This window comes from Medicago sativa, chromosome 7 (genome assembly GCF_051527215.1).
Source record: "Medicago sativa cultivar Bolivia chromosome 7, Bolivia_mono, whole genome shotgun sequence".
NCBI classification, from domain to species: Eukaryota; Viridiplantae; Streptophyta; class Magnoliopsida; order Fabales; family Fabaceae; genus Medicago; species Medicago sativa.
Genome location: NC_140755.1, coordinates 5,037,087 through 5,050,920, shown reverse-complemented (window position 1 = coordinate 5,050,920; position 13,834 = coordinate 5,037,087). Strand labels below are relative to the sequence as shown.

Genomic DNA, 13,834 nt, shown 5'->3' with positions numbered 1-13,834 from the left:
GCAGATAGTTAGGTTGTTGTTGTTTGGAAATAAATTAGGAAACAACTTTGAGCAAAAACAACAATTTGAGATTTTTGCGTTTTTTTTTTGTTGGCATGTTTATCTGTGCGGCATATTCTTGTTAGGGTTTCGATGAAACAACTTATTTTTCTTGTTAGGGTTTGGGGGAAACATCTTATTTGGTAGCGGAAACAGAGGGAAACGGTTTAGCGGAAACAACTCAAATAGATGCAAACGATTATTTTTCTTTATTGTTTTTAACTAGACCATCGACCCGTGCTAACGCACGGGTCATACAAAAGAACAAATATAACGCAAATATGAAAGTAAATACTTACCTTGAATCGAAAAAATAGTATAATTCAACTTATAAAATAAATTGCCACAAACGTTTTTAATGTACCATATTAAACAATTTCCATGACATCGACCCTGTTACAGAAAGGAAAAACACTGAATCCTAAATGTCTGATTCATGGAGATTGAAGAAATTCAATAACAAAGCAGATAGTTCCAGCATTCGAGCAAGTTAAACAACTTTAATGTCGGTAGGCTCAATCTTGATACGAACAGCCCTGTTAGGTTTTGTAACCGATGCCTGACCAGCTTCACCATGTTCAACAGCCACAAAGTTAATGCTATCAGATGACCTCTTAAGACTTGTCTTGCTGGTTGGTGTGTCAATCACAGAGGTATTGCTGCATGAGTCTTCACCCTCCTGTACATCCTGCAGACATTTGCGTAAAAAAATTTGTTTAAATTTCTTACAGATTAAATTTTCTGCATTTCATTAGTAATTGTAGATTATATATAATTAATCAATTAAGTACCATCTTAACATTATAATTGTTTGCTACAACTTATAATTTTAATGCCATCATTTTTTTAGTGCAAACGTTCATTTTGTTTTTTCATGCTTACAATTCAACATTCATTTTTTTAGACATTGGGTCAAACATACAATTGGTATATTACAACACAACCTAAATCACAGAAAATAAAAGAATTAAAAAGTATGCCATTTTAATCAAATAAGCTCGAGATTAACATTGTTCTCATTAAGTGTTGAAAGCCAATCAACTTTAAAGGAAAATCGCATATAATATTAAATTGAGTAATCAAAATTAGAAAATGATGTGTGAAACAAATAATGTAACACGTGAGAATTAGAAGATAGAAGATGGATTTAAAGAATCATTACATTAATGATAGAAACACATGAGTAACACTTTAAATGATTAGATTATTGTTTGTGTTTTTTTTTTGAAGGAATTTATTGTTTGTGTTATCTTGCGCTATAGATTTGTCTATTCCATGTAGCAGTAGCATGACTAAAAAGGGGAAATATTTGGGTAGTTGCCAAGTTTAGATATATGATGAATGAAAGGTGAAGATAATGTTGCTGATAAAGAATAGAGAAATGGTGAAAAGAATTGACTATCAAACAGTTATTATTTGTCTCAAAATGAAAAAGATTTAGTTAGGAACTATGAGCATATTCATAGAGCAACATCTCACAAAAAAAAAGTTGAGGAACATCTATATTGAGTCTTATTCAATTGCATAGCTTCAAAAAAACATAATATGTTTGACTCTCAATAATTTGGATAGACAGATTATTCCAACCAAACATCACAAAAGTTGGAAGTCCTAAAAAATACACCATTGCATCACATGACAGTTGATAGAATTTGAAAAAAAATATAACTCAAAACACATAATGCAATACACTAAACAATTAGGTGCCTCATTCAGTTGAATTCTTTTTAACACACACTATCTTCGCATGTTTGGTATAAAAGCTTCCCCATTTTCAATTTTGAGCATGCTGACAGATTCTACATTCTCAGCTGATCATTTTGATCCAGATTTGTTACTTGGAGTGTTTTCAATACTGGTTAAAGCGACGTCAGCCTTGTCATTGGAATCACTACATTATATAGTTTCCTGAACATAGTGGTGTATTAAGTTGTTAAAAACAAACAGTATGAAAATGCATATAAAATTTTTACAAAATATTTATACAATTTATCTGTTAAACTTACCAATAGAGGAATCTTATTCAGCAAAGTCGTTTCTTCATTGTCGGACTCACCATCATCTTCTTCATTGCAAGTGTATTTGATAACAATTGCTTCAAATATATTAAGTTTTGGATCAATCAACGGGACATAAGGTTGGAGTTCGGAACCAAAATCCTCAATAATTAACAGACCAGGCAGGCGGGCATTTCCCTATGACAAAAATACACATTTTTAAATCATAATATTTAGATCAAGGCATAATAATGAAAAGAATGAGTTTAGAAAAACACTTACGTTGGTAGGATCAAATTCAACCTGATATGTTCTGAATCTAAGTTTGAGTGAGTTGATAAAGATGTCTCTATCGGAAGTGGCATTGGCTTGAATGGGTGATAATCGCAATTTACACGGCTTAGCATGCATTGATCTTCATAGATTGTATTCATCACAAACCTCCTATTCAATCACAATTTACATGGCTGAATGCAAAATGGTTATTGGTTACTGCCATTCTTTTATAGCATGCAAAACAAAGAGATATTTTGATTATGATTCGATATGAAACCAGAATGTTTAAACCACCCAAACCTCTTAAACCACTAATCACCAGAGCCATGTTGACACCAAAATTATCCATTTGCTGAAACGTAATTGCTGGTTGTGACAGGAAATTCACAAATTCAACCGATATATACAATGGTATGAATATAATCTGAGATACAAATGAATTTCGATGATAGTAAGAGGGGTATTTATAGGAGGTTCTCATGTGATATGAATCGAATAATTAATTATGCTTGTGATGTGGGTTATTGGAATTATGCGCTTACTACCATTAATGCCTGAGTATGATAATTACATGTATTGGAATCACAATTTACATGGCTTATCATGCATTGATCTTCATAGACTTATTATAAAAAACACAATTTACATGGCTTAGCATGCATTAATGGTAGAAAAGCAAAAATTGAACAAATTAACATTCACCCTCTATTGATGACAGCAATGTTGTGTTTCACAATTGCAACCACCACCCAATTCCTAGATTATTCAACTTGCCATGGGAAAGAAAAAGCAATTATTTATATGAACAACAGTGTTGGTGAATAGGAATCCTACGAAGAACTTTTTCAAAACCAAGTAAAAAAATTGAGTTATTTATTACATAAGATAATGCAAATTAAGAAGTTTAAAGGATAAACAATTAAGAAAACAAAGACTTGGCTTGTGATAAACAGAGTCTATAAGGAAAAAGTACAGTACCGTCAACCAAAAAGGATGAAAATTGAGACCTGACTTATTCAATTACTGGACCTCATACATCCATAAAATGCATATCGGCTGCACCACCGTTAGCATTTCAATTGCTAAAGTTACATTGCCACTGAAAAATCACCGGAAAAAGGAAAAATTACTTTGATTTATGAAATCCCTGATATAAAAATCACTAAATTGGCAAACAAATCAAACCCCAACTATTAGTTTCTCTCAAAGTCGCAGAGAACGATCTGATACCATATAAGAACATGGATATGTCTCTGACTCGAATATAATTATGTCTGTGACTGTCAATGTCAATGTTTGTCATGTGACTGCAACTGCCAACATATCACAACTGCACCTATTATTTTCTCCACCTATAAGCACAATCACTTGAGACATATCACATACCATAAACACAAATAAAGTCGATATATCTCGTCAAAAAATCACATACCTTAATTCTCTTCCTTCATCTATTTATCGGTTATGTCTCACGGTGTGGTTGGTGCGCGGCCAAGCAAATCACTTGAGACATATCGGGAACCATTAAAATGTCTTAGTGAATTAAACATAGTATAGTAAACTATATACATGGAAAACTGAAATATGTGTGATAGATCAATTGCTCAAAGCTGAAACTTTAGAATCTACAGATTTCGATGCTCTATTTGCTTGAAAGAAAAAATAGCAGTGCTACATAATAAATAGATTATCATCAATACAACTAATGGGTCTCAATTGATTTAACATTCATAAAGTTGTTAAATCTAGGGTATTCACAAAATTTAAGGGACTGAATGAAAACATAAACTTATTACTAATATCAGCCAAACCAACTTTTTAATCAACATTTGTGCTTTTAATTAGCATAAAATTAGGAAAATAATTGTGGCAGCTCAAAATCTAAGCCTTATATTTTTCCTTGTATTTTGAATGAAACAATAATCAAAACATGAGCAAACACTTGAAATAAATCTAACACTATTTTACAGACATCTTTGCAACAGAAGAAATTAAATGCATAATGAAATAACATCATTTATCAAGGCTGACTAAACCGAAGCGAAGGCAAAAATTTGAAGAAAAAAAGGACATCAAGAAGAATGTTCAAATTGCTACATGTAATCAAAAGATTAGATCTTGCCTCAAGTTTCAACAATGATCTTCCACCAAGACATTACCAGTGGAGGTCACAATTTGAATTTGGGAATAAACTCTTACCAAGACATTACCAAAATCATACATTTTAAGAAAAAAGTAAGCACTACAGTGAAGATAATATAGATCACATGTTATTTAGACATTTAATCAAATACATAGTATGTGTCAATTTCTAATGGAATTACAAAATTATGAAAGGACATAGTATTCAAATACCCTTAATTTCAAATACATTCAATTTCGTTTTCAACTATAATTCAAAAGAGAGCATCACACAATTCCAAAGAAGAAAAGAAGAGTCTTTAAAAAAAATCCAAAGAAGAGAGAAAGCAAAAAGAACATAAAGAAGAGGAATAAACGCAAAGGATGGAAGAATAATAATTGAAATTTCTGCAAAAAGAAGGATAGACTAACTCACTGTCAGCCTTGATCATCCCATCCATTGCAACATGGTGCGTGATATCTAAAACCTAAAGTAGCAACCAATCAAAAACCAAAATCATAAATGGAATCATCAACCAAAATAAAAAAAAAAGTGATTGTATAATACTCACAATGAAGTCCTAACATACAAAAAAATGCTTTCATCATAGTGATGCACTTAGAGCGCTCAACATTGAAAATCTGATCAAGAACAATGGCCAAATAGAAATTAACTTCCAAATCTGTTCGTCAAAACCACCAAGAGAACCAATCCTGAAATATAAAATTAGTAGAACTACTATTTAAAATCTCAATTCACTTCCAAATATAAGATGAAATAATACAATTAAAAAATTACAGGAACCAAATCATAAACCGGAGAAACCATAAACAAATTCAGATAAATTATTTACACATAAATAAGGAAAAAAAAGGGTTAACATCAAATCCTTTCATGAAAATCCTTTGAGGAACCAACAAACCCTACATCTGTAATCTTTCTAGTTATCTTCTGCTACAGTCTTTAATCCATCCAATTCACAGTTCCATAAATTCGATCAACAATCACTGACATTCATAGCTAACTGTTGGCAAATTCATTTCAGAACAAATCAATAATGATAAATCAAATTTTCTAAAATGAATCAACCCACTAAAATAATGAAACGAAGAAAAAAAGATGATTGAAGCATCAGGAAATATGGAAATCGAAAAAACCTGTAAAAATTGATCTCCTCCAGTTAACTCCACCGCAATCCACTCTCGCTACCACAAACACCATCAATCGCTCACTGAATCGCTTTCGGTTCCGCTTGTTATGTTGCCACTGCCGTATCAGTTCCGGAGAGAGGGAGTTTGAATTTGAGAAGGAAAAACTGAAAATGGGTTTTGGAGAAGAGGAGGAAGAAGATATTCGGTTTTGAGAGAGAGAGAGAGAGAGAGAGAGAGAGAGAGAGAGAGAGAGAGAGAGAGAGAGACAGAATAAGAGGAGGCTGGTAGTGAGAATGAGAAGAGTGGATCGTCGCCGGTCGTGGTCACGGACGATGAAGATTTAGATTGTAATGAAGGAGGAGAGAAGAGAAGGCCAGAGTTAGTGATGGTGGTGATATGGCTGCGGCGGAGATGAAATGGAGGGTTAGGTCAGAATGATTGTTTTCAAGGAAGAGAAACAGGCTTGTTGAGCGCGCGTACAGTTGTTTGGCTTTTTTTTCTCTATAGCTGTTTCGTAATTAAGGTTTAGGTCAGGGTTAAAACAGGTATTTTATTTGCTAGGGTTTTGGAAAAATTAGGGCTTCAAAATTGGCTTGGGACAACTTTTATATATAGAATAGATAATTTAATAATTAAAGTTTTAGTTAGGGTAAATTAGTAATTATCATCATTAGGGCAACAGTGAAATTAGGGCGACAATTACTGCTTGGGACAACTTTTATATATAGAATAGATTACTTTTGAAGAATAACACGTGAAAACGTTTTTTTCTATATACAATAACAAAGTTTTGATCATAGAGGAAGTAAAATAAAAGGAAGGAATTGTTACCTTATTTAGGCTTCTAGGTACCATAAAGTCATAAATAGTTTCTAACTCCCAAACACCACCACTTAATTTTCTTCATAATTACTTATAGGAAAATAAGAAAAATTGAAGTAGAGAAAGAAGGGAGCTCACGGAAGAGAAAAGGAAAGGAGGGTGAGTGTTTGTATATTATATTATTAATATTTATTTATTTGTAAAATTACGGGTCTTACAATGAAGTTAGTAGAGAGGAAGCTTAGTCTATTCATCAAAGAAATTATCATTGTCCTTCAAGCTTGGTCTGAATTCTATTATTTGTCGGCCGAAAGTGTAAAGTCAAAGTTTTCTAATTTTAGCATCCTAGGTGCAATGTGAAGGGTTGTTTTTACGGCTTCCGCTTCAAATAATATGGATTCACACTCTCTCCGGTATAATTATTAAGAAAATATATTAAGACGAAAGGTTCTCAACATCACCTTCACACAAAATCGAAAGTCTAAACTAAACAATGACTTGAACTAAGTAGTATGAGATTTTAACCTTTTAAGTTGGTGGTTAGAGATTCTTATGGAGAAAAATCAGTTGGAAAATCCACATTTTTTTAAAACTCGGTATCCTATCTAAGGACGATTAATCTGAGCGGTCCATTCCCACCATCCACTTGTGAGTTTTAAAGACGGAGCAAATTCTGTATGGACTAACCCACTTAAATTTGCATTGGTGGATCAAATTTGATATAAGTGGAAATAATTACTATAATATTTCATACGTCTCAAATCATACGCCATTTTGTAAAAATAATTTGGATAAATTATAAGTTATTTTACATATCACATCCAATTCTGGAAAAAATAAGTTGTATGCTAGAGTTTTAGCCCACCAGTCACACCAATATTAGTATATCTCTTTTATGGTTGTATTATCCTACAAAGTGCCTTAGACACACATTCAATAAGGCTTGTTTGGGAGTTTGAAGGGGCGCCTAAAGCACTCACGGTATCATTATAAATATACAAACCAAAACTATGAAAGCCTAGCTTTGGAGAGTTGGAAATAAGGGGAAAATAGAAAAATCTTTCACATTTTTTGAAAGAGTAATTTTTTAGAGAATGATAAATTAATGTTTATAGTTAATGTATTTTAAATTTTGAGTACATAAATTAAATTTAAAGAATTCATGTAAATCCTCTAAAACTCTCATCCAATACAATTTTTTTAGTTCCCAAAATGAGGAGGATTTTGTATTATGAAGAAAAAGAAACCCCTACAAGTCTTTCCCTCTCAATGTCATCCATTTCTTCTACTTGCTCCTTTATTTTATTTTATTTCCAAACTCCTCTCCTCCAAACTCGCACACAAAGTCGTGCATTTGATCTGCTAAATAGTAGTATTAGACAAAACATCACATAACAGAAACAACACAACATAAGGCAGAACAATTTTTGGTTTGATACGTTTTTTGGTGTACAAAAGACTATTTTTTTAATCTAGACAACAAGTGCACTCAGGCCAAAAGACAGGAATCGACGTCTTATGAATAAAAACATAACAAAACAAAAACAAATTGATAAATACTAACTAATCTCTTGTATCTCTATATTTTTTTTATTCAAATAAACATATAACATATATGAATATCCAATATTTTCATGGAACTTAAAGAATTCTAAAATGTTCCTCAAACTCGGAATTGTGGTATTTAAATTAGATAGATCCCAATTCCAAGGCATAGTTTTGTCACACTCACACAAAATAAATAAACCCAAAAGTATAAAAAGAACATTTAGCTATTAGATTTATAGAAAAGAGGTACATACAATTGAACATAAAGGACATGAAAGCTACTCTTGGCCATGGTTTAGCCTACAAGTAACGAACTTTAGACAATAGCAACAAAAATGAGCATGTTCATCATGGTTTACCTTAAAAGTAGAAAGAATTATTTTTGTTCTTTGTTGGACAATTCCACAGCGAGAAGATGAAACCACATGGCAATGAAAGATTGGAAATGCAATGACAATTGACAATATGTGTGAGAGCTGTTAGAGAGTAAAAGAAAATGCTGCTGAAGTGAAGGTGTTAAAAATGTAGTTAGTCTATTTTCTGATTGTCCCACATCGAAAGTTTGAAGAAAATGGAAGGAATTTTAACTTTATAAATTAAGAGCCCATTGAATTTGACAAGGGAGTTCATGTTTTGGTTTAAGTTTTATTTTATTGTTGCGGCAACAACTTTTTAAAATTTAGCATTATTAGGTGCTATTATTTGAAGGGTTGTCATCGCAACATGGGCCGGCAGTTGCTCTTACAATGTAGTTCAAGATTTGTGAGTAGAATTTTGCTCTCCATCCACCAACTTTTGCTCGCACCCTGCAGCCATGCCGAAAATGCCCATGCGTTAGTTAACTTGCGCAAGTGTAAGTTACTGCGTAAGTTAAGTCACGAGGCGCAAGTTAAGTGGCGCAAGGATACTTTTTCAAATTATTTTTATTAACTTATTCAAAATTATTTTGTTTATATTAACTTTATTCAAATTATGTTATTTTCTTAATTTTATTAACTTTATTCAAAATTATTTTATTAACTTTATTTTGAAATTATTTTGTTTACATTAATCTAAATTATTTTCTTAATTTTATTCTAAATTATTGATTCGATATTATTCTTTAAATTAATATAAATATAAATAAAGGTAAATACAATACAAATATAAATAAAGGTAAATAAAACAAATATAAAACAAAGGAACAAAATTGAGGCATAAATAATCTCTCATTTTATTAATAATTCATAAATTACATTACAATAATTCATATGATAAGTTATTAATAATTCATAAATTACATTACAATAATTCATATGATAAGTTTGAACTTATTCACTAAATCTACTTATTTTCTCCTTAGGGTAAAAAGTAATCAATCTTCGTGGGGTAAAATAGTGAGCAGCCTTCTTGGGGAAAATACATCATCAACACTTCGTGGGGTAAAATAGTGAGCAGCCTTCTTCTTGAGGATTGTGTCGAGTTTTTTATTTTTTTTATTTTTTCAATGAAATCCAGTCAAATTAGTGTGTTATCTGAACATTAAAAAAATCTTGTGCAAGATCAATTTTTAAGTAACCTTATTACCATTCTTATTACTGCTTCTTTCCAAAACAAATCTTCCATGTATCCTACTATTGAATGGAATATCATGAAGTGACACATTATTCATTTTCGTGCACTTAATTGTGCGTTAGGTCTTTAGCTTTTCATTTCACAACATCAATGCAAGTTGAATACTGTAGATTTGGCCAACAGCCAACTCATAACATTTTCAAGTCATAAGTTTGTTTGTTTTTGCTATCTGCCTTTTTTAGTATGTTAACTCATTGTAATTTATAGGGTTAAATATATTTTTAGTCCTTATAAATATTTCAAATTTTTTATAGTTCTTCTAAAAAAAAAAATCAATTTTTAATCCCAAAAAATATTTATCTTCACTTTAAGTAAATTCATATAAAAATAATTCTTTGTAAAAAAAAAAACATGCAAAATTAATTACCAATCTTTTACCTCTAGTTTAATTATGGGTTAATAGGGTTTTACCCCCTGCCATCACAATAAAATCAAACCTTGAAGATAAAGTTCTCATAATCTTTTCAACAATTCGCTGATCAGAAATTGTTTCCCAACAACCCTTCATTTGATTCACAACATTAATCAATTTGGAGATGTAATCGACAATCTTTTTCTCATCTTGCATGTGCATCAATTCAAACTTTCTTCTTAAAGACTTAAGCTTTATCTGCTTTAGCTTAGCATCACCTTCATGATTCATTTCAAGAATATCCCAAGCCTCTGTAGACTTTGTGGATTTTGAGATTCTTTCAAAATTTCCTGAATCTACACTTTGTTGAATGAAGAAAAGTGTGTTGCAGTCCTTCTTCTTTAATTCTTTGTATGCACACCTCTGCACCTCAGTAGCATTTCCACCCACCTCATCATAACTGTTTTGCACAATTTCCAACAAATATTGTGCCCCAAACAAGTTCTTCATCATTGCACTCCATCTTTCCCAGTTTCCACTTTCAAGAGTTGAAAATGGGTATTGAAAGTGTTGTTTCCATTCATGGCTTCACTCCCAGCGTTTCTACACCTTGATTACTTGCGTGATTGAAGTTTGTTGCTTCCTTGAATCAGAACTAGAAGCTCTGGATACCGATTTGATAGCGTAGCTATGCTTGCTTCTAATGCAAGCAATGATTTTGTTATGAAATTAGGGTTTGAGAAATTGAGAGAATTGAGAGAAGAAGGAGAAGATTATTGTTGTAATCTATTGAGTTTCATTAGTAGTGAAGAATGATTACTACATGCCTTATATAAGAGGCTTATTCATATTGCTTGCTTAGTAAGCTATCTAAACAAACATAACCAACCAAGTTAGTTTTTCTAACTAACTTGTAACAAAATCCTAAACATGTGTTAACCTAAACAAACATAGATTAATACTAATCAAAACTGACTTAAAAACTTGAATTAGAAACTAACATGTTATTATTATAGAAAAATAATGAAATATTACATATAAATATTGGTATAAATGAATCATATGCACTGCAACTTTTAGAAAAAGGAACAAGACAATATGTTACTAACAGATTAGGCTTGTGTTACCGTACCCAACAATGTAAATGAAATCGTATCATCTATCAAATAGATCAATAATATTATAACGCCATGGAATATGTTGTGTTCATTCTAGGTGGTATCATCATATAGATTAAAGAAACATAACCATAAATGTTTGTTCAATGCCTTGTAAATTATAATTTGAGGACACTTTGATATATGAGAGAAGTGACTGGAGCAACAATGGACAAAATGTTGAGGACCCTTAAGAGAAGTGGCAATGTGGCACAACCCACACACACTTAAACTCATACAAATTTAAAGTTGGTATTCAGTAGTTATTTATATTACTTAGCACATGATTTTGTACATCCACCTTAGCCAAACTCTATATTTCCCTAAGATTAGTTTTCAAACTTTTTCTTCATAATTTTGTATCCAAACAAAAGGTTTTGAAGAAGAGAGGGAATCAATTAATTGTTATTGAAGAAAAAGATAGTTTAAAGGATTATTACAATCTGCTGGAGCAGCTTAGAGGTTTGTGTTATCTCCAAGGCACTGTTTACCTAAATTCCAGTCATTTTCAGATTATGTCACAATTGAAATTAGTAGTGCAGATGAATTAAACTTATGAGTAAGTGCATTGGTGAAACTTGGTGATTAGTAGTGCAGCTTAGAGGTTTGTGTTATCTCCTGTATTGTTTTGTCTGGCGAGAAAAAATAAAGGATGCTGCAAATGGTCACGAAGAACTTCATCTGCTCTATTCACAGTTACTTACTGAATACCAATCATCGCATTACTTGCATTTAACTGCAAATGTGAAGATTGTGTCGAGGTTTTCCTTTTAACGAAATCCGGTCAAATTAGTGTGTTAGCTGAACATTCAAAAAAATTCATACAAGATCAATTTTTTACCAAACCTTATTATCATTCTAAATTACTTCATTCTTCCAAAGCAAATATTCTATGTATCCTACTACTGGATGGAATATCATGAAGTGAATCATTATTCATTTTCATGCACTTAACTGTGCGTTAGGTCTTTAACTTTTCATTTCACAACATCAATTCAAGTTGAATACTGTAGATTTGGCCGACTCATAACATTTTCAGCTTCCCTGTTTGCTATCTTTTACTTCGTCAAAGTTTTTATTCTTCTGTAGTTGAAAAATGCTCTAACAAGTTCTTATTTTATCTCATTTTCTTACCAAAAAAACATAACAGATGCAAATTGATGTCGAAACTTTTGTAAAGTCATTTAGGCCTGATATTATGGAGGTGGTGTATGCTTGTGCGAAAGGTTCAAAGTTCTATGAGATCATGGAAATTACACAAGTTTCTATAATATTCCTTACGTCCCAAATTATACGCCATATATTATAAAAATAATTTTGCTAAATTATAAGTTACTTTACCTATCACATCCAATTCTAGACAAAATAAGTTGTATGCTAGAGTTTTAGCCCACCAATCACAAGTCACACCAATATTAGTATATCTATTTTATGGTTGTATTATCCTACGAAGTGCCTTAGACACACATTCACTGAGAGCTTTCAAGTGTTGGAAATAACAGAAAAATAGAGAAATCTTTAACATTTTTTTGAAGAGTAATTTTTTAGAGAATGATAAATTAATGTTTATAGTTAGTATATTTTAAATTTTGAGTATATAAATTAAATTTGAAAAATTCATGTAAACAACCCTCATCCAATACAATCGTTTAGTTCCCCCAAAATGACGAGGATTTTGTATTATGAAGAAACAAATAACATATAACATATATGAATATCCAATATTTTCATGCAACTTAAAGAATTCTAAAATGTTCCTCAGACTCGGAATTGAGGTATTTAAATTAGATAGATTCCAAGGCATAGTTCTGTCACACTTGCACAGAATAAATAAACCCAAAAGAATAACAAAAGAAAAGAGGTACATACATACAATTGAACATTATAAGGACATGAATGCTACTCTTGGCCATGGTTTAGCCTACAAGTAACAAACTTTAGACAATAGCAACAAAAATGAGCATATAACTTCAATACAAGCTTGTTATTCACACGAGAAATTCTTACTTGAAAACAAACCCAAATCAAAAAGATTTGAGCATACTCACAAAAATGTTAATTTTTTAAAAAGAAAATGGTTTAATGATGTTGATTGATGTGACTGATTTATTTTATTTTTTAATTTTTTTCATTGTGGTGTGTGTGCTCAAATAATTTTATTTATGATTGTGTCTAAGTAAGACTAGCTCTATTCACACCCTCTCTAGTTTAATTCTTAAGATCAAAGGGAGTAAAATCAAAGCAAACTTTTCAGCTTAATTCCAAGTCCAAACCATGGTTCGATTTAAGACACCTTAAAATTGATGGTGGGGGTATGGATAAAATTAGGTTGGGAGAGGACAAACATGCAATTAAACTAATTCATGAGGAGTGTTCCATTAATAATTTTATATGATTTCAATTTCATTAAATTAAATTATGACTTTGGCATTAAATTTTGAAAATAAGCTTAGTCTATTTAAGCATAGTCATGCTTGGGGTATCATATTCCAACCACCAATCACAAGTCTCACCTCATTCGTTGCAAAAATCATTGAATCCCAACTCTATGAGTCTTGGTTTCATTTTTTGGTTCATAGACAAAGAAAATAAGTTGTGACATATGTCGTTGATGGTGATAGTGTTTAAAACAACAGACAACCCAACGAGAAGATGAAACCATGGCAATGAAAGAAAATGCTGCTGAAGTGAAGGTGTTAAAAAATTTAGTTTCTCTATTTTGTGATAGTTAGTCTATTTTCTGATTGTCCCACATC

At 31.5% G+C, this 13,834-nt stretch overlaps 1 protein-coding gene across 2 annotated transcripts; it reads right to left on the bottom strand.

Moving 5' to 3' along the window:
* Nucleotides 1–1,528: 1,528 nt before the first annotated feature.
* On the bottom strand, nt 1,529–6,055 carry LOC146903714 (uncharacterized). 2 transcript variants are annotated; one of them, XM_085727772.1, is made up of 8 exons: nt 5,592–6,055; nt 5,006–5,147; nt 4,870–4,921; nt 3,745–3,815; nt 3,291–3,664; nt 2,319–2,480; nt 2,046–2,234; nt 1,529–1,947 (listed from the first exon to the last, which is right to left on the bottom strand). In XM_085727772.1, exons 6-8 carry the CDS (start codon nt 2,445–2,447, stop codon nt 1,936–1,938), a joined length of 330 nt encoding a protein of 109 aa, XP_085583898.1. In that variant the 5' UTR covers nt 2,448–2,480; nt 3,291–3,664; nt 3,745–3,815; nt 4,870–4,921; nt 5,006–5,147; nt 5,592–6,055; the 3' UTR covers nt 1,529–1,935. The 2 variants fall into 2 exon arrangements, 1 of the variants encoding a protein (XP_085583898.1); XR_015019867.1 differs by lacking the exons at nt 1,529–1,947; nt 2,046–2,234; nt 2,319–2,480; ... (2 more) ...; nt 4,870–4,921; nt 5,006–5,147 and adding an exon at nt 5,154–5,458.
* Between the last annotated feature and the right edge of the window lie 7,779 nt (nt 6,056–13,834).